At 38.3% G+C, this 14,031-nt stretch overlaps 1 protein-coding gene and 1 long non-coding RNA gene across 2 annotated transcripts; both read left to right on the forward strand.

Moving 5' to 3' along the window:
* Positions 1 to 570: 570 nt before the first annotated feature.
* Positions 571 to 5,453, forward strand: LOC117869245. Its single transcript, XM_034755923.1, has 2 exons — positions 571 to 1,310; positions 3,975 to 5,453. Exons 1-2 carry the CDS (start codon positions 782 to 784, stop codon positions 4,082 to 4,084), a joined length of 639 nt encoding a protein of 212 aa, XP_034611814.1. The 5' UTR covers positions 571 to 781; the 3' UTR covers positions 4,085 to 5,453.
* Positions 5,454 to 5,457: 4 nt separating this feature from the next.
* Positions 5,458 to 13,826, forward strand: LOC117869246. Its single transcript, XR_004643794.1, has 2 exons — positions 5,458 to 7,392; positions 10,263 to 13,826. It is a non-coding gene; the product is annotated as an uncharacterized LOC117869246 (long non-coding RNA).
* The last annotated feature ends 205 nt before the right edge of the window (positions 13,827 to 14,031 follow it).

Here is a 14,031-nt window from a genome sequence, read left to right on the forward strand (position 1 = left end):
ATAGCTATACCATAGGTGTATGTATATCTCTCTCTTTGTATGTGTGGATAAAGCTAATGGATTGGTTAGGTTACCTTCTCCATTCAGTTCCTTTAACCCTAAACTTCCAAAGGCAGGGTTAAAAACGTGTAATTGTGAAATCAACTTCTTGTTAAGATTTAGTTCTGTGTACAGGGAAGAGGTCTGCCGTCCATGATCAGATATACATTCCCGCCCTCTTCACGGCTCAGATCCCTTCTCCCTTGCCCATCAAAGATTTCACGCCGTAAGCCTTTCCTAAAAAACCCTCACTAACATCCCATAATATTATTGGGGAGGTTAATAATAATGGTATTGGAGTCACGGGTTTGGAGGGAGAGACAAGGAAAAGCTTAACTTTAGCTACAGATGTTTGCTTTTGGGGAGGGGAAACACCCCAGTCCTCTGAAAAAAAAAAAACAGTAAAGTTTCCCATTAAAATTGACACCATGGGGATGGCCCTAGCGGTCATGTCCACCTCGGATTGGTTCGCTCACCGGAAGTTGCTCGCAGACGCCTTTTCTAACAGATAAGTCAACTGCCAGAGACCCTTTTCCCCTTCCCCCAAAAGTATATTTTGTCACAGCTTCAGCCCCACAGCTCCCGGTGCAGCTCCTGGTGCAGGCTACCCTCCCCTCGGTGCTAGTCCCCAAAGCAATCAGTGACAGCTGGTTCTCGGCCCCCATCTTCCCCCCCTCCACCTTCCCCTTCTTCCCATTGCAAACTGGGGGGAAACATTTCCCTTACCTCCTTTGGGAGTGAGATGAGTCGCCACCGGCCAGGACTGCTGCGGTACCTTCCTCCTCCCTTCCACCTAGGTTGGGGGGACCCGGCAGGGCACGGTGGTCCCCAGCACAGAGATCCTTGTGGGTGCGCACCCAGAGGCAAAGACGAGGCGTCCAGTTTGGGATCTGATGCTAAGAACTATCCAGCCCCCCAGCCAGAGGGGTCCACCTTCTCCAGGCTTGAGTCCACCACCAGCCCCGGGACTGGACCTTGTCAAAGCATCGACAGTTCGTCACAGCCTCAGGTGGGCATCAAGCCGGCAGGTTCCCAGGTGCTTTCGTTGCCTACTGATTTCACCCCCCCTGCTGCTCATGGACATCGGCGAGAAAGTAGCCCTGCGTCATCTTGCTCGGACACTGTCAAGGGGGATTATGAAGCGTCCATTAGACTGAAACCCGGCTCTGGGTCATCTGGGAAGGATAAAACGGAAGAGCAGCGTTTTTTTCTCCAGGAGGCTCCACTGTTAGACAGGCCTACAGACAACCAAACGTCGCAAGAAATACAAGGTGGGTACGGAAAGAAAAGAAAAGCAACTGTATAGGTAAAAAGCAGGTTTGCAGTCAAAACAAGGTGATTTTTAGCCAGACTTCCAAGGAGCTGGGGGTGGGGTGGGGGAAAGGGGGCGCCCCCCCCCTCACTAACACAATGACCCTTTAGTTAAAAATTAATTTACAGCACCCAAGCATGCATGCCAGACTCAATTAGAGCCCTCATTCCTGATTGGGCCCATAGGAAAGATTTAAAAATAAAATAACCCAGAGCTTGGAAAGATTAATTTTTTTCGCGATGGCTAAGAGATACCTGAACGAAAAAAACATTCTTTTTAGATATTCTTCTAGCTAAGAGGTCCAAAGTCATAGACAGACAGGTAAGTCAGTTTGGAATAAAGGTGGGTAGGCGACCGGAGAACTAATTTGGAGGATTTCTTTCATAACCTGCTGAGCGCTGGTCATTTCCCATGTGTAGAGTCCAAAAAATGTTGCATTCTTCTCATCAGACTTTCAGACACCTGTGTAGGAAACTCCAAGGCAGTTTAGCCACGTGCTCTGTCAGATAGACCTGTTTTTTTTTAATTATCATTTCATTCCAATCCTCTGAAATATTTACCTAAAGCCAGCCTTGCCTTCCTTTCCCGCCAATGTCAGGATCTGAGGCAAAATCCCCACCCCATGTTTGTCTCCCTTAGCGCGTCTGTATTTGGGGGAAAGGGAGGTTATCGTTCCAGTCCATAATCAAACATGGCTTTAAAAAAAACACAACTATCTCTTTCGACCCTAGAAATCGAATTAAAATGAAATAACCAAGGCTATGCAAAAATGTGGACTCGTCCCAACTATTTAAATGCCACTTTTCTACGGCGGGGTGTATGTGAGGGTGGGGATTTCTTAAACTGCAACCAGGATCTTCAGAATAAAAATACCAAATTAGAAATTGTGAGGTTGCACTTTTAATGAGGTACCTAGCTTTAACTAAGTTACCTTTTTTATTTTCACAAAGCCATCCTAATATCTTTGCTTCCTGATATATTTTTAACGACGCTATTTATAGTGGTTATTTAATTGCTATCATTTTAGTGGTCAAGAAGGGCTGTCTCTTAGTTTAGACTTGAAACTGTGCGGTCATTTCAACAGGACTGCCAAGTCCACTTACTTCTGGAGAACTAGTCCGGTTTATGTTCCTCTCCACGTCTATAGTGCCGCTTCTCCATAAAGCTTAGATAGATCGATATACATTTGCTTCATAATTATTGTAACTTTAAATTCAATTTCCTGGCAGTTCCCTACTTTTTATAGTTTTCTACTAAGTGTTGAAAACCGTGAAAAAGACCTATTAGTGCAACCGGCTTATTTAAACACATTAATCTATGAATTTTTAACTGTATTCCCCTCTGAAACTAACCTGATATGGGCAATTTGAATGTTTTATTGAAATAAGAGCATAGTTTTGTATGTTTCCTTGACTGCCTTTGCCAGTCAGCATTTCTAATTCTTGACAACGGGGAATTATTAGAAAGATTTAAACCTCTTTAAAAAATATCCCTGGAATCAATGTAACTGGATGAAAGTAATAGAAGCAAAAAACCCAACCCTGAAAATAGGTAATGCTGTGATCTTTCGAAAAAAAAATTTTTTGGGGGTAGGTGAATGCCTGGAAAAAAAGGGTCTACACTATGATCCCTTGAGGCTATATGTGAAGCAAATAGACTAAAAGTTTAATTTGGTAAAGTTAAATGTGCATATACAGATTGACTGCTCATTGGATCATAAAATAAGTTTGTTTAAAACATTTTGGTAATTTCCATTATTTAATGGCAATCAACCTAATGTTTCCTATATTATGCTGTACCTGCTGCTAAATTACTTTTTAAGGCTTAGCCACTCTGCCAAAATACTCTACTACTAATTAAAGAACATTTCAGTTGACTGAGTCAGTAACTTTGCAGCATCTGCAGAGACCAATAAAGATTTAAAAATAAAGTTTGGTTGGGTTTTTTTCCACACTGAGAGCTCGATCCTGCCAAGCACATGAAAGAATTTACTCACGTGAGTTGTCTAAGGGATTGTTCATGTGACTAAAGTTAGGTGCTGAATTTAAGGATTGGAGTTCATATGATAATCAATTTAACCCCAACTGTATTTAAAACTCAATTATTGTGTTTAAATATGCCCATATTAGCCACAGAAGCAAGGCTATTGACCTCTAATACATTAAAAAGAAAGCAGCAAACAAAACCTGAAGTTTAGTGTTTGTGCCTTCCTACAGAGGAACATTTTTGTTTTTTTATCTTCCTTACAAAGCGTTCACTTATATTTAGCGTCTGCAGACAATAAGAGATGTATTTTGAGAAAACTTTTAACTGTAATGGAACCACGTCCATAGGTTTTTTTATATATATATATATATTTCTTAGTGTCTGAAAAATTCCCCTCCGCAGTTGGGAGACTTGATTCTGCTCTTAAGTACAAGGCGCTATATCATGGAGAGCAGAATTTGCTCCAACATTTCGATTTGCTTAATTCTTTAGATACTGGGGGGACGTGATCATGCTATCGTGACATATAAAGTATGGGTCGGATTCTAGGATTTTCTATCCAGAAAATGACTCAGTCTAGAAATGATTTTAGTCCCTGGAAACATATTTACTGACAGCTGTTTTTCAATATGTTCAGGTGTATGCCGGACGGACCAAAATGGCGTGTCGAATGGCTTCCTATTGAGTTCTTTGACTCACTTAAATGGACACCGTCGATTTTGTTTTTTAAATCACTCTTTTCTCTGAATCATGTTGACTTTCTATTGTTGCACCTATCTCCTAAAATGACTGAAAGAGATTAGACTGAGATTTTTTTTTAACTGGGCGCATTTGACAGCACCAACTTGTGTCTAGTCGGGTTCACTTTTCATAGTCAATTTCTCCTTTGCTTTGTGGGAAACTTTCCCACCACAGGAGGTCAAATATTATTATTGTTAATAATAATACTAAATAATAAATTGTTAACATGTAATTGTAAAACCACACAAAAATTGGCAGGGGGATTCAGGAGTAGGTCTAATACCTGAAGCTACCGTTAGCTTTAAAAAAAAATTGACCATAAATTACAAATTGATGGTGTCTCTTTCATATGATGATATTGTATCTTTTTCCCCCTTAATTTTTTTCCACCACTCTTTTATTCTGGTACATGCTCACATAAAGGTGGGATATGACATTTTATACTGGATATGATTTTCACTGGTCCTTGGAGTCTTACATAGCCTGTGGACATTTCCAGCCAATCGCTTTCTCTTCTAAATTTCGGAGATGAAGGCTGTGTCGCGTCACTATCTCTGATCATGGTTATTTCACTGCGCACCTTGTATTCATTTGCTAATCGCCATTTGTGATGCTGCGGCGTTAGTCTCTGAGTCTGTTTTTTAAGCCTGGCCCTCGCAAAATGTGATGCATGTGCTTACTTAATGTACGTCTGAACATCAGTGAATTAATAATATAATAAAGTGGGTTGCGCTGGTAATAAGAACAAGGTAAAAATATGCAGTTGTGTAATATAAAGGCTTCTGGTTTTAATGTCATTCCTGGGTTGCTATCTCATGTAAAACCGCTTGTGACTGGAAAATCTTGGTTATTCCATGCCTTACAGAAACTTTTTTTAAAAGCATAATTCAATTTCGTTTATCTTGGATTTACAACAGATACCTGAGTTCAGTGAAAAAGGAGTTAACAGACTGTTACTGGCAGTCTAAATTCAAGAACCATCCTCTGAATTTGGTGCACAGAGAACTAGTTTTGATTTTTAAGTGGACAAATTAGTTGCTTTTTCTGTTTTTTTTTTATGAATAGAAAATTAATCTAATTTTGTCCAATTCTTTCTTTCTTTCTTTCCATCAAAACACAGTTACAAATGTTTGTCTTATCCTTGGCAGAGGATACAAAAGCTGAACCTATAACTGGCAGCTGGCTGACTGCAAAGGGTGGAAAGAAAAAACAGAAGCCCTTATACTAAATACCAGACGCTAGAGCTGGGAAAGAAATTCTTCTTTATGTATTTAACCAGAGAGCGCCGCCTAGAGGTCAGACGAAGTGTCAACTTCACAGATTAGACAAATCAAAATCTGGTTCCAAAACCGCAGGATGAAACTGAAAAAAAAAAAAAAAAACGACTAGAGATAATAGGGTACTACCAGAATTTAACAGCTCAGTTCTCATTGTGACAAGTGACTAAATAAAACCAACGCAAATCAATTTGGGGGGAAGAAAAGGAGGGGTAATATTTATTTTGTTCTTTGTTACCGCGGCTGTAACAATGTTAACGGGGTTTCAAATATATATTTTATTATCTTCTAAACCACGTGGTTCAGAAATATTCCGACGTAGGGTTTTTTTGTTTGTGATATATCCTTTAGGCTCAAACAGAGTTAAAAGGAATTCACTCTAAAGTAATAGTCCCGCTGACATTTCTTTGGAATGGAGCTCGTGCAACGCTAGACTGTAAGGGTTTTTTAAGCCAACTTTTTAATCTTATCCATATAAATGCGATAAGCGCCTTCCATATGTAACACATTCTGGTTGAAAATATTTCACCACTCTTACGGAACTGATGACAAATACTCCCAGAGGCTATTTCTGATGGATGGGAACCCTGACAAACAGCTGTTATAACAATATTTTAATAAAAACATAGCGTTGTGAAGGTCTAAATAAAGCACAAGGAAACCCATAACGAGAACTTGAGAGTCAAAAGCATATATATATAATAGATACATACACAGATATACATATATTGATATATACGCAGACACTTTCATTTCCCCTTGCCTATTAATTTTAGCACGTATCTCTTGATGAGTGGAAGTTGTCCTATAGCTAAGATAGCCATTAACTATATAAGAGCACTAGCTGGTCTGTGACGCCTAAATTTAAAACATTTTGAAGACCTTTCGCAACAGCCAGAAAGGGGGGAGGGGGGAGTCCCATTACTGTAAAATGTTATTGCAGATCAAAGATTAAACCCAATATATAGTTTATGTAGCTTTATTATGATTATTATTAAACTCTGCCTTATTTATTTTAAACCTGGCCTTGAAATTATATGGCACACGAAGCTTTGTATTTCACACGTATCTAGGTCGTTTTATTTATGTTTCAGTCTGTAATTTAGTCGGGGGGGGTCTTTAATTTCCAAATGTGAGCAGCGGAAGCTCAATTATAAACATATTCTTCCAGTTTGTTGCTTTGTATAAGTGGATGAGCTCTCAATACCAAAGTCACTCTAGTGCTGGAAGCTCCGAAGAAGGGGAATGAAAATGTCTGACCTCGTGGTTTCAATTTTTAAAAAGTCTGTGTAGCAGATAGAATTCAATATAAGACGTTTTGACACGTGTGGGGTGTGGATTATTTGTCAATGAAACGCAAATAAAGTTTGATAGTAATATAGCCTTTTGATTTTTTTCCCCCAGAGTTTGATTTAAACTTGAACCTGCCCCTTCTCTGGTGCACAGTCATGACTGTGGTCAAAAGTGAAATGATGCATTTGAAATAAAAAAGTACATCTTGATTTTAAATCGCAGTCGCCGCCAAAGATGTTTACTAATATTTTTTCCTCTGTCTTGTAATTTTCAAAAAGAGGTCTAACATTGCACAAAAATAAAAACCTAGCATGCTGGATACTCGGATCCTAAGTTATTTCTCCTTTTATGATGTATGGTAGGATGGTGGTGGTGTGGTGTTTTCTTTTAAATCTGTGTTTTCTTTCTCTTCACCGCCTGATGTGATGTAAACTGTTTGAAGTTCAACAACAGGGCTAAGTTTTATTGTATTTCCGGTACAATAGATTTATATACCATCCCGTCCAGTCTTTTAAAGGCTTTGCTAATGCAATCAAACTAAGTTATAGTCAAGTTTCAGGCTCCTCCCTACGTCTCTTGAACTCGGACTCGTTGTTGTGGTGCGTTTTGTTTGTTTGGTTTTTCTTCTAATGAACTTTTAAACGCTAGGAAACTTGCCCTTTAGAAACACGGCTATCTTTGCTTTATTGCCTTTCGAGTGAGTTGATTTATTTAATCCACTTATAAAAGTATACAGCACACGAGGTAAGACATTTCATTTATATTTTAGACATTTCAAAATGATGGCAGGGGGAAAACTGAAGTAGAAAATCTCAGTGTTATATATTTTTAAGGAAATCTAAATTTAAATTGTTTCATGTGCTTGAAAAGTTCTAAAAGTCTTCTAAGAATTAAGGAAATCTCACAGAACCTTGAACCTCACCAAAAACTCCGTTTGGGGCTGTTATCCAACCATCTTTCCTCACCCTCTCCTCAGCTTGCTAGGTTTAATACTTCCCCTTTATAAAATTGGTAATTATTTTATATAAACACATCATTTATATATTCAATGCAAAAAAGGGACGAGTTCCTTAGAGTTGCTAAATTATAGCGATAGAATAGATGTGGCGGTGCTTTTCCTATTGTTCCCATCGATTCAAACTTTGAAAAGCTTGGATCAAGTTATACTTACTTTTGGGGGGAGGGGTGAGAGAGAAATTAATTATGATTTTTTGATTTCTAGAATTCACTGGTTTTATTTTATTGTTATTGTCAAAAGGAAGTTATCCAAATACTTGGGTTTTTTTAAACAAAAATCAGATTATTCAAAAAACATTTTCACATGGAAAAAGATGCTTTCATTTGCTTTTATTAAAAGCTTGAGAAATTTTTGTGCTCTATTTATAGCTGAGATAATCGTTTGTTTCTCAAAGTCAATAGTATTTTACTGTTTCCTCTAGTCTATTTGTAAACTATTTGTAAACTCCTGCAGGAGAGATCCGTTCTAGACACTGTACATAGGAAATAATCTGAATAGATATTTCGTGAAATCGTAGGGGTTTTTTGTCTTTGAAAAGATCCTTTTGTTGCTTTTGTTTCCTAGCAACTTTTTTCTTTTATAAAAGTTCAGATTGCAAGTGATGTCAAACAAAATGGCCGCCCAGGCGCCTTTCTTGGTAATTTTAGCCTTTGACCCAGGAATGAACTAGAACTGCTTTGTGAATTAGGTAGTTTCATGTTGTTGGGGTTTTATTTTTAAACACAAGAACATAAAACTACCTGATTTACTCCAGTTATTCTCCTCGATTTTGTTTATTCAGGGCAGTTGGATCAGAGGAAAATGATAGGTACGTTTGTTTGTTTGTTTATTTATTTATTTGTTTATTTATTTTCAGCTCAAGCCATATTAACGAATTTTTAGCACCTAGGGGCTAAGCAAGTTGGCAAGGATCCCCATTAGTTTTGCAAAAAATAATAATAAAAAACAGAGATTATGTATGCAGGGTTGTTGTTGTCCCCCCCCCAAATTCTATTTTAGTGCCATTTTGCAAGAATGTATAACGACGCACAAAACAATTAACAACTTATGAAGGGTTCCATCCTGCTCCTGCTAAATTCAATGGGATCAGGATCAGTTCCCGACGGGAGACTTCTTACAAAGATATTCTCTAATTCCTTTATGTATATAAAGGGAAGGAAGTTTTTTATTTTTGGAATAAGAAATCCACACCTATGCTTAAATTATAAAATATTAGTTCAGGGAACACACTAAAATTCCTTCCAGTTTTTTTCAGTTGCCTCATATTATTAAGTTATGTCCATTATAAACCCTATTACAAAAATGCATACAACTATAACTTTCTATTTCAGTTATTTCACTATGATCATACATAGTTTGAATGATAACGTGCAGTCGGTTGTCTGTGAGTTCTCCTGTTTCTTCTCTACCTAAATTCGAAATAGACATGATAGCTACTATATGAGTTCAACATAATATGGAATATATAAGATACTACTTATGTACTCCAGATGCTATACAACACACTGGTGTTTTCGATACTGGTAAATGAAAAATATTGATACAGGTGGGTACACACGCGCCTCCATGTGTGGCTGTAGATCATTTGCTTTCATTTTAGTTGTAAAACAAAAGTTTATCGTTTAACTTAAAACATATGATCTTCAAATGAAGCCCACCAAGAACAATGCATGCAAAAGTGTGTAAATACAAGCCTTCCACTGGGGTAGAAATATTGATCAAAGTTATTTCTCGGTAACCTAAGATATTCCACGTTAGTAGGCTCCTAAAAACTATATCTATACAATGTAATGATATCAAAGAAGGGAAATACCTTTCTGCATGTCAGTTTATGAAATGAGCATAAAAGTAAATATTATATCGTCTGGGACGAGATTTTTTTTTTTAAGTGTGCTTGCCTCACACTTTGAGTTTCGAATGACTAAAGATAGAGGTGATATCCAAGCTTAGAATATCCTCTGCTATTTCTTCTGTAGCCGAGGGATTGCTGTGAATTCAGTTTATTCTAGGGTCGGAATGGTAATGTTTTATAGCCTTTAACCGGGGACATGCTTTATCCCTGCAACTAGTGATTGTTGTAGGCAATGTGCCCATCTTCCCTATTAAACCAGCAGCCATTGAGAGAGAAAAAAAAAAGGGGGGGGGAGTCAGCATAAAACGATCTGCATTCCATACTTTTAACAAGTTCTGTGAGTCTTTATAATAGAAACAAGGCGATATTTATATTATCACCAGAACATCGCGCCGGAAATGAACAATCTTGCAAAGTTAATAATCAACGATTAGGTAATAGTATCCCCATAAGGCGAACACTAACCTGTCTTGTAAACGCATGGCCTCCAGATTTTGATCTCACTTGTACCAATGTAAAGACAGCAGCAAGGTTCATTGCAGCTGATGCAAGTGCTGTAACTGAGATCAGAATCTGCTCCCCCCCCCACTTGGTTGAAAACAGAACTGAGTCTATTTTCCAAAGGGCGGTGGGAAGGAAAAAGGGGAAACATCCTATTTGTGAATTAAAAACTAGTTGCCATGATGCATCTGATTTGCCTGGCTTATATCTGAAGCGATTTGTTTTCTTTTCATTCCAAATCAGAAGGATAAGAGCGACTTCACCTGAAGAAGCAGCGATGTTGGGATTGCTACAGAAAGCTCCGTATAATAACTGATTCGTTTCCAAAATAACATCAACTCCTGCTCTCCACCTCCCACCCACCCCGCCACAAACACGAATGACAATGAACAACTCTTGTTTAAATGCAACAATAAACCCCAACTTCTTATTCTTTCGCAGCGTTCCAGCCTGCCTAAAATTCTCTCAACTCCATTCAGTATGAGTCTAAGCTGTTGGCAAAGTGCTGTAAAAATAGCTATTTGAAAGACGCCCCCCCCCTTTTTTTTTTTGCAAGGTCTCATGCCATAGATTTTATTGAAGCAATTATTTAACGACCTAATTCTAGTGTGCTTTTCTTTTCCTTCTGTCCCTGGGTGGAAGCCACCGGCCTTCTCTCACTACCACGGCTTGTTAATTCCATTTCCCTCTTCCCCTCCAATAATATGTCTGGGTCCCAATTATATCCCAAGACCCAATTCGGATCCCACTAACCCAGCAGCCACTCTACTGAAGTCAATGGAGTTCCATGCGTGTGAAAATCCATATGCAACCAGAGGAGACGCAGACCCCCACTTATTTCAAACAATTTATAATATTATTTCAAAGGGCGAAAGACTCTAGCATCCACACTACTGGTTCAAAGCAACAATGCCACTTTATTTTAATTTTCTTTCCCACAGCTTGTCCTTTAAAAGGCACACAAGGTTTTACTGTACCCGGGGTCTAAATGCGTTATTAACTGCTAAGATTACAAACCTCATTTCGGATTGTGTTTTTAGCCAGAGTAAAGTTTCGTTTCTTGGAAAATTGCCCACATGTGTAAGTTGTTTTGCTTCTCTTCAGACCAGGAATTTTTTCCCCCCCTCTCACCACTTGCGGATTTTGAACAGACGGCGGTATTCAGACTCAGAGGCAGCACAGGAAATGGTAAAGGTAGATCCTTCTGCTTTTAGGCTACAGAAACTTATTTCACTTTTTGAAAGAAATGTTTTACTCTTCGGGACCTTTTTGATGATGATGATGATGATGGTTATTCGCCCTCCTCATCAGTTTTGCAAGCACCCCTGACTGAATTTCCTTTCATAACCTCTTAGACTTATGTAAATGTAAACATCCTGTTTGTTTCATGCTGAGTTTTGATTTCTGTTTCCTGTCTCTTTTTATGCCTTTTCAATCAGTCATTAGCTTGGTTATTATTATTTAATGCTGAATGTTCTTCACAGCTGCAGAATGAACGCTAGGATATTTGGGGTTATCTTGGAATCTCGCCCTTCAATCTCTCGATAGCTATGAAGTTCACTCCCAACTTTTTATTCACTCTATATTGCCCTTATCTATTGAAAAGAAAAACTGCATGGCACAGTGAATTTCTCTTAAATGACAATATAGGATACATATTGTGCACAGACGCCATATTGGCCTCTTGGCTCAGAAATCCTGGATCAAATCCTACAATCCTTACTCAATTCTGGCTTAAGATAAAACTGCTATTGAGGTCAATGTTTTTTTTTTCTTTTTTTTTGCCGGAGAAAGGAATACCGGATCAGAGCTTTTGTGTTCGCAAAACTTTTCCATCTTCTTCAAGTGGACGATAAGGAAGAAAAATCTCATGGAAAAAGGTGCCATTTCTAATAGATGACAACAATAGTTTTTTTTCTTTAAAAAAAATAGTGGTTAAATATGTTTCCGGTAAGCAATGGATCATCTGTTTTTTCTTGTGCCAGATCTTATAAATCAGTAAAATGTGACTGTTACACAGAGTTACAATCTGCGTATTTAAAACACACTTTATATGTGCCTGTTTTCAGCATAGAACTTTCCGCCCAAGTAGCTGATTGTTCAGGGTGAAATTTGGCAAATGTGTATTTCAATGGGAAGAGCTATTTAGAAATTATTTCTTCCCCTCCCGCAAACAATAAATATTATTTATAAATAGCATCTGGGTTCAAAAAGCTTTGGCTTTCCAGTTCAAGCACAAAATATTTCGCATTTTTCCTCACAGCCAAAAGGATTTGGAAAGTTTGGCAGGGGTGCTGAAAACAAAACAAAACAAACAAACAAAAAGCGACTCTTCTAGATTTCTGGGAAATAACTGTTCCCAGTTCCGCTTCCTGTATCCAGTTCATAAATGCAGAGCTCTAAAATGAATCCAACTAGTACATAAATCAAGCAGAACTTGTATATCATCTGTGCAAATATACTAAAGTTGCACCAATGCAATTTATATTGAGAATCTCGAATGAGGTCAATTTCTCTGTTGCTTTTCCTGGTCCAAGTTATTTGCAAAGCACTTAACTTTTCATGCTGTTTCTGGTGTATGTCGTTATTATTATTCAATTCTCTCAAATGTACACCAAACAAAACAGTACACACATAAAAGTGCATCCTCACAACAGATAGATCTGGTATTAAAATATAGCTGTGAAGAAGACCTCAGACCATCCTCCAGCCCTCCTGCCCCCCAAAAAAGGATACAAGAAGATGAAATATGGTGGTGTAAATTAAAAATAAACCACTGGACAAACAGAAACCTCCAAAGGAGCCAAAATAGATTAATTCTGCAGATCTCCTTGTGTGGTTTCCATTCACTAGGGATCGCAAGACCTTTGGATTCTGTTTCAGAGTTACACTCTTGCAGTCTTTTGGGTTTTAATTTATATACTACAGAAAAGTATCTACTCAGCAGCTGACATGCGTCATAATTATTTATAGGAGGTGCACTAGGATTTTTCCAAGAATATATTTATTACAGGTAAGACATGTCCAATTTATCTTGCAAACCCAGAACAGGTGTTTGGCTTCAATTAATGTTCAATAGTTCCATACACACTTATTCACCATCACCACCACCGCCGTGGCTGTTTATCCATCATTTATATCATAAACACACTCCCACCAGCCAACCAAGTTTGAGCGCCACAATGCACTTAAATCTGCCCACTCCTTTTCAAGCTATCATAACATTTGGAGAGTTCCTCCGAATCCGTTATGAGAGAGACTGAGTTTTGGAAATCATTCCTGGAAGGCAATAAAGCTGAGAAAGATGACAAGTACGGAGCAAGCTCCTATTTCACTTTTAATAACATGGGGGTATTTTCATGTCGGAGCCTCTTCGACTCTTAGGGAAGTTTAAAAAAGAAGTTAGAAAACGCAAGGATTACCCAAGGCGTTTCACACAAACCCTTTTTGTTACTGGTACACACTGGGGATTGTTCCTGAAGGAGTCGGTCCCGCACACTTACCCAAGAGAATAACTATGATTAGATGAGTAGCCCCATGGAACTCAGTGGATCAGAATTCTGTTCTTCCATCGATTTATATCCAATTGGAAATGGAGTTACTTTGGATTCACCCTGATGTAAGTGAGGGCAGAATCCGAACCAGTGGGACTCCTCACCTGTGTAAATGTATTCACGGCACTATTTCAAGATCCCAGACCGGTAGATATGAAAATATTATAAAAGGGTCTGCAAACCGTGAAAGAAATTGCGCTTTTGTTGTTATCGCCAGATGTATGTATTGATGTGATTAAAAATATGAAATACAGGATTGAATATTTACTATCCTTACACACCCACCAGCCCGATTTATTTTAGAGAAGAGCCTATTTACTAACAAGAACTCATCTAGAAGAAGACACATCCAGGAGATTTAGACATATGTCATTCTACACATTCTGTAGCTGACTTGCTTGCATACGACACATTTTGTAGGAATTAAGGGAAAATGTAAAGGCTTGGAGGTTGGTTTT

This window comes from Trachemys scripta, chromosome 23 (assembly GCF_013100865.1).
Source record: "Trachemys scripta elegans isolate TJP31775 chromosome 23, CAS_Tse_1.0, whole genome shotgun sequence".
Taxonomy (NCBI): domain Eukaryota; kingdom Metazoa; phylum Chordata; order Testudines; family Emydidae; genus Trachemys; species Trachemys scripta.